The 6,870-nt window shown below is 38.5% G+C and overlaps 1 protein-coding gene across 1 annotated transcript in view; it reads left to right on the forward strand.

Moving 5' to 3' along the window:
- Positions 1-3,595, forward strand: part of nlrc5 (NLR family, CARD domain containing 5) — a 59,542-nt gene extending 55,947 nt beyond the window's left edge. The window contains exon 54 of the mRNA XM_050071491.1: positions 331-3,595. Coding sequence (XP_049927448.1) covers positions 331-412 — 82 coding nt within the window. The 3' untranslated portion in view covers positions 413-3,595. The remainder of the gene's footprint in view (positions 1-330) is intronic.
- The last annotated feature ends 3,275 nt before the right edge of the window (positions 3,596-6,870 follow it).

Genomic DNA, 6,870 nt, shown 5'->3' on the forward strand with positions numbered 1-6,870 from the left:
TAAGAAGACTGTTAAGAGTGGGTCAGCTCGATCTTATAACTACTTCTTAGTGAAAGATCTTCTTAAGCTAAGAGCGATCTGGGAAACGCGTTTTTCTTTCACGGGAGGCTTAAGAGTGTTCTTAAGAAACTCTTAGCGCTAAGAGCGATCTGGGAAACGCGGCCATTGTTTGTAACCTTCACTATATGCCGAGAGCACATTCTGCTCTTTGCTTGTTTTCACTACAGCTTATGATGTCTTGTTACTGCCCATTACATGTTTAAAATCAGCTTTATGTATTATATACTTAAACACTGAGGATATTAAATGTTACACTGCTTGGTTTTTCAGGCTGTGGAGGAACAGTGTCCCGTCCAGTGAAGCCCAGAGGCTCAGTCTGAGGGACAGGAGGCTAAATTTCTCACCCACCTAACATGATGTGTATTGTTGGACGGTGGCGGCGGCAGGAAGAAGAAACATTCCACTTCATCAAAACATGCAGAGGTGAATCACTGCAACCGCTTCAGCCACACAGAAGTTAAAATGCGTTCTCCCTGCAGTATGACCATCAGAAAAGCATGAAGAGTGATGTTATAAAATCTCAGTGTAACATTTTACGTTTAAAAACCCTTAATCATTTGTGTGTCCGATGACTGCAGCAATTGGTGTCTGTAATAGTGTGACTACTATGTGGTCTACTATTTTCTTTTTACTGTATGAAAGAGTTCTCATCCCTTTTGGTATTTCCCCAAAATATATTGGTGTTTATAATGTTAAAAGCCTCACTGAGGAATGATGTGAATAAGTACAGTTGTACTGCTGAATGTTTCTTAGGTATTATTTTTGAGAAAAGCATCTATTTTTGAGACTATTTAAATGTATGAGTGCACTTATTGGCCTCTAGTTTCACAGTAGTAAACAGGTGTAATCAGCTGCCAGTGTGGCAATGGTTACGTTTACATGCACACTAATATTCCACTATTATTCTGAATACGACAATATTTCGAATTTGATACGGGTGTAACATGTAAACTGCATGTAAACAGGAATATTGGTAGAATATTAATTTTTATTAGCCATGTAAACAGCTTAGTAGGAATGTTGTCATCGGAATTTGGGTAAAAGCTGGAATATTTTGCATATGTAAACGTAGTCATTGACACAATGTCCCTTTGTCAGTGGTTCACTGTCAGTGTGGTGATGTCCTGTTGTTGGTATCTTATGAATATAACCTGAGCTTTAACCAGTGCACCACCATGTGTGACAGGTTACTGGCAGACACATCTCTGTTTTAGAGCCTTTGGGCAGGACACACAGGCAGACATCTTTATACTATATTGATATCATATGAGAAAAATGTTGTAAACTCACCATACAGCAGAATGTGTTGCTGTATGATAAGTCAAATTAAATTGCAGTGGGATACGTACAGGATGGACAGTAGAGACAACAGCGAATTAAAATAAGCATCAAGAATAATCTTACAGCAACTCATTCAATCACAAAAATAAAATTTTGAGTCAGTAACTTTACGGCAGAAATAAACATGTTTACAGCCTGTCACAAAACAAACAAAAACAAAACAAACATACAAAAAAAAAACAGTTTTGTTCTCTATGGTTAATTTCCCCTCTTAAACACCCTGTACAGGGGTAAATTTTTAATTAACTCATCCGTTTACATTTTAATGCCTAAAGTTATGCATAATAATGTGCCAGGGCTGACGTCAAAACCCGGAAGTTTAGCATCGCGCTGGTTCCCGGGAGAGAAAGTGAATGTGATTTTTGCATTGCGTTTTGGATTATGTCAGAAAATTAGCTCTGTGGCTAACACAAGTTTATGATACTTACAGGTTTTGTTCAGCAAGATTCACATATGAACACCTTTCATACCGCATTTGAAGCTTAAATGCGATCGCCAGAAGTAAAAAGCTAACGTTAGGCTTTAACGGACTACATGACTACTCCACGGTCGCATGACTCTTGACGTCACCGCCACTAAGCTTTCAACTGATTTTGGCTGCTTTATTTTAAAAACATTGTATAATGGGGAAATCGGAGTGTTTAAGCTAAATAAGAAGCTGTAATGGCGGACTGCCAGCACTCTCGCCTGTTCGGGGGTGATGACGTTTAATGTTCCCGACAGGGTTTGTAGTCGTATTGAGCAACTTGTTAGCAACCGCCTTTCTTACGATACGTAAAAGCTTCAAAATTCACAAGTAGGGTATTTACTGATGTGTTTTATGTCGTAGAACAAAACCTGAAACTCGCTTAAGCTTTTGTTAACCACAGACCTTATTTGAGGCATTTTACCAAAATCCCATTCAAAAAACGTATTGACTTTTAGACAAGAGAAGTGCTAAAAGCGCTAACGGAGTTCCAGGTTTACTGGCACACTCTATTAAGGGTGGCTGCTGTCTGCCGATAGTGTCCTTGAATTCTAAGTCAGATCTGCCCATGACTCCTCCATATCGCCAGCCTCTTGCTTAAATATGGTCTTTTCAGGCTCCAAAATGTCAAGGTGGTGAGGGCTGTAATGCCAAACTGACAAACCAGTCAACAAATTGGTGATGTCTCAGAAGCTATGTCCAATATATTTACAGTCTGCGCTTATTGTTTATTTGTTTGCACATGGAAATGGATTTGGTTACATAAGCTACCTAAGGAACAAAATACAAATTTGAGGTTGTATGACCCGTCGTTTTATTTTCCAACAATGAACTGTGTGTTTTCAGCTGTTGTGTTGAACTGAAATTATACAGATGTCAAAGTGATGTAAAACTGTGATAGGGTATGATCTCACTGTCTGAGATAGCTGATGGAGGGACAACCCACAAAATTTATTAATTTGGATCAGCCCCACCTTTTCAGTCTCATCAGACTTCACACCATCCAACACTGCCATGAACCTAGAGGCCATGATGTAAAGAATTCCTTGGTTTTTCATTTGATAAAATTATATAATAATTTATAATCATATGTATGCAAACTCTGATACACTGAGTCACTTTGCACTGTAATGTGTTTACAATAATTAGAGGCCACATTAGTAAAAACACAATAACTCATGAACTCACAGTAAAGGAAGAGCTGAAAGGGAGGACCCCTCCCCCCTGTTCTCTGCTCTTATGGTCATTTTAGGTTGTGGTCTCTATCCAGTTTGCGTATTTATTTCCAATGTTATCATGGGAAGTTATTTATTTATGTAATTCAAACTTTTATGTTCATATGAGATGATAATTAGATTGAACAAGAAGTGTGAAACACCACACACTAAGAGTAACAGATGAGAGTCTCATCTCATCTCTAATTATTTGTTGTGCTGAAATATGTTATGATGATGCTCTTATTCTGAGATGAATGCACCTTATTTACTTCCCCTTTCCTCTATGTATTATTGTCTAGCTTTTCCAGATCATTCAGTTCCATTATGATCTTGAGAAAAACACAACATGCCAATGAGCACAGACAGGAATGACGTGTGGTACTGTAGGTCATCTGTTAAAAATGGTTTTATTTTAAAGTTTGTGTTAAAACTTTACTTCTCACATGACAAATGGCCTCTGTCCTTGACATTAATTCATTCTGACTTGCACTGAGATGTCAGCTGACATTAAACAAACATACAAAAAAAATAGCTTTGGCCATTATTTACACTTTACAATTGTTCTTCCTTTTTCTTTCTTTCTTTCTTTCTTTCTTTCTTTCTTTCTTTTTCTTTATTTCTCTCTACTTGCTTTCTTCCTACTTTTTTGTTTTTATAGATACATATTGTGTTTACCTAACTAAGAGTTAATTATCAACTGATACACATTTTGCTGTTTATTTTCTCCTTTGTTTTGTTTTTTCTTACCTCAGATGACGTGTCAATATGACCTAGTTTCTGGAGTACACAAGTCAGTTTCTCCCCACACATTCCACAAAGTGTGTTTTATGAACCAGTGTTTTCCTTTGGACTAATTCCAACAAGAGCAGCTGAAATGACAGCTGTCCTTGTCAGTCATGTTCTTTGGCCAAACACATTCACAGGACTCCCATTCCTTTATTTACAGTATGTTAATCTGGCACTCTCTGGTGGTTGGGACAGGTGGTGCAAATGTGTTGCCATTTCTGCCCCTCTGCTGTATTAAAGGGATAGTGCACCCAAAAATGAAAAGGGAGGCTCAGGTGAAGTTATAGAGTCCTGTGTACACCGTGCTCATGTGTGCGCACTTGCGCAAGACCGTGAGACATGGTGCGCACATGTGAGCACAGTGTACAGAGAGGCAGTTAGAGCTGCAGGCTACAATGAGGCTAAAAACAGAGTTCAAATGACGATGTGGATGACACTCAGCTATATTTTTCAGTAAAACCAGATGATTTTAGCAACCTTAACACTCTTCACAGCTGTTTAGCTGCGATAAAGGACTGGATGTCTGTCAACTTTCTTCAACTAAATTCTGACAAAACTGAGCTTCTCATTTTTGGCCCTGAAAATACTGCTAAAGGCAAATTCAGCATATTGGCCCACTTGCCCCCTATGTCAAAACTAACGCCAGGAATCTTGGTGTTATATTTGACCCTAAATTTAAATTTGAACAACGTGTCAATAAAATGGTTCGATCATGCTTTTTTCAACTCAGGAACATTGCAAAAATCCGACCATTATTGTCAGCCTCTGACTTAGAACATATCATTCATGCCTTCATTTTTTCCAGTCTCGATTACTGCAACTCTCTTTTCACTTGCTTTAGCCAAGCTGACCTGTCACGTCTTCAGCTTGTACAAAATGCAGCACCTAGGCTATTAACTAGGACTGGCCATAGATCCCACATCACTCCTGCTTTAGCCTCACTGCACTGGCTGCCAGTGAAGCTCAGGATTGATTTCAAGATTCTTTTAATCTCTTATAAGGCCTTACGTGGTTTAGCTCCTGCCTATATTTCCGAGCTACTAAGCACGTATACTACCGAGCGGTCACTTAGGTCTTCCAACCAAAACCTGTTGGCCATACCACGTGCCAAACCAAAAACCAAAGGTGACTGTGCTTTTGCTGTCCTGGCACCCAGACTTTGGAACAATCTCCCCACTTCCATCAGATCAGCTGAGTCTGTTGACTGTTTCAAAAAAACACCTAAAAACCTACTTTTTTAGAATGGCTTTCTCATAACATTTGATAAATTCAAGTGTGTGCTCTGGGGGATGACTGTATGCTTGCTGTGCTCGTACTGTATGCGTGTGATGTCTGTATGTGTTCTTGAATGTGTCTTTTATGGTTTTTGTGTCCTCTTTTCTTTGTGTCCCAATGTCAGTGTAAAGCACTTTATAACCTGCGTTAAAAAAGGTGCTATATAAATAAAGTTTTACTTACTTACTTACTATTTAACAAAAGAAAAAAAAGTAACTGACAGAGATGGGTTTGCCTTCTCAAGGGCATATATGGCAGATAACAGCATTTTTAGCGTTCTTTTTTGACCACAGGTGTATTTCTGAGGTGGCAAGTTGAATCACTTGCAAGCACTGCCTGCACCATCTACATTTACGACCCTGACTCCACTATATTTTATGTACATTTTTTTGTTAATTGTTGGAACTCTGTGTTGCTGCTATTCTTGGCAGGGTCTTGTAACTCTAAATAAATCAATATTTGACAGCTGTAGGTACTAGTTACAGTTAAGACTTTACAAAAAATGCATGTGATCCAAGACCACAGGGGTTTATGTTTGAGTTGCCAGGGAACACACTGTGCCCTTTCGCTTTGTTAGAATAATACCCGTTGTTGCTACTGCGCAATCCATCAGCCTTTTGACATATTTCAAAGTGGACAAATTACAGCAATGATCTATGTGAGTTAATGATGTAACTGAAAATAGATTGCATGCTTTTATTTATAGACTATTATGCTCACTTTTCTCTGGCTATGTTGTCAGTTGCTAGCATTTTTTTTTTTTTTTGTACAGTGTCACGTTAGCTTGGTTACTCAGCAATTAAGCAAGCTACACTAACAAAAATGACATCGCTAACAAGTGACAATAGCTGGATGAAGGTGAGTTGCTGATGGTAGATACATATGTTGTCATAATGTAACTGCGACATGATAAGAATTTATTTGTCTTTCTCCTAATGTTAGGTTTGCTAGAGCCCATGGGAGTAAGCTTTGTTGGCTTCAAGTTGCTACAAATTTGTAAAGCAGCTGGCACTTTCCACTGCGTCTGTAAGTTGCTTGGCAACCACTCAACTAAATGTGGCTGAAGAATCATGTTGCTTGATGGGAGAATGATTGTTATTATCAAAATGATAAATTATTCCATTCATGGTTGCAATTTTTAATATTTGCCTTTTATCTTAATCTGTGAAGCTTTAATACAGTAAGTTGTGTGTGACCAGCCTTTGGTTCTTCTTGCAGTGAGATCTGGAGAGAAGCGAACTTAAACATGCTGGAAGCTACTCCACTAAATGAGCTGCCAAGCCTAAAGACAGATGTCTGGTTGCAATTCAAATTTAAAAACTATGAAGAGAAAGAATTGGACAAAAGCAAAGCTATCCACCTTATTTTCAAACACGGAAGTAAATAGTGATCAACTTCCGTGTTTTTGTGTGTGACTTCCGGTCAGCCGCTTTCCCTCATGCTTTCCCTTACCGGAGCTAACCGTGCAAGCTAATTTTTTTCAATTTTCAATTGTTTTTGTTAGTCAATTAGTTAGTTAGTTAGTTTGTCTGTGTATTTTATATAGATATCTGTGCCCACGTTTCCATTATCCGGTAATTGCCGGTAAAAATAATTCCCTTTAAACGCGAATAAATCGCACGTCAATCAAAAACTATGAACCAAAAAAGCACCATTTATCCCGAGTGAGACAAACTGCTTGATCCCCGTCTCCAGTGTACCAGCAGAGAACCTGCAGAACCGAAT

Source organism: Epinephelus moara, chromosome 19 (genome assembly GCF_006386435.1).
Source record: "Epinephelus moara isolate mb chromosome 19, YSFRI_EMoa_1.0, whole genome shotgun sequence".
NCBI classification, from domain to species: Eukaryota; Metazoa; Chordata; class Actinopteri; order Perciformes; family Serranidae; genus Epinephelus; species Epinephelus moara.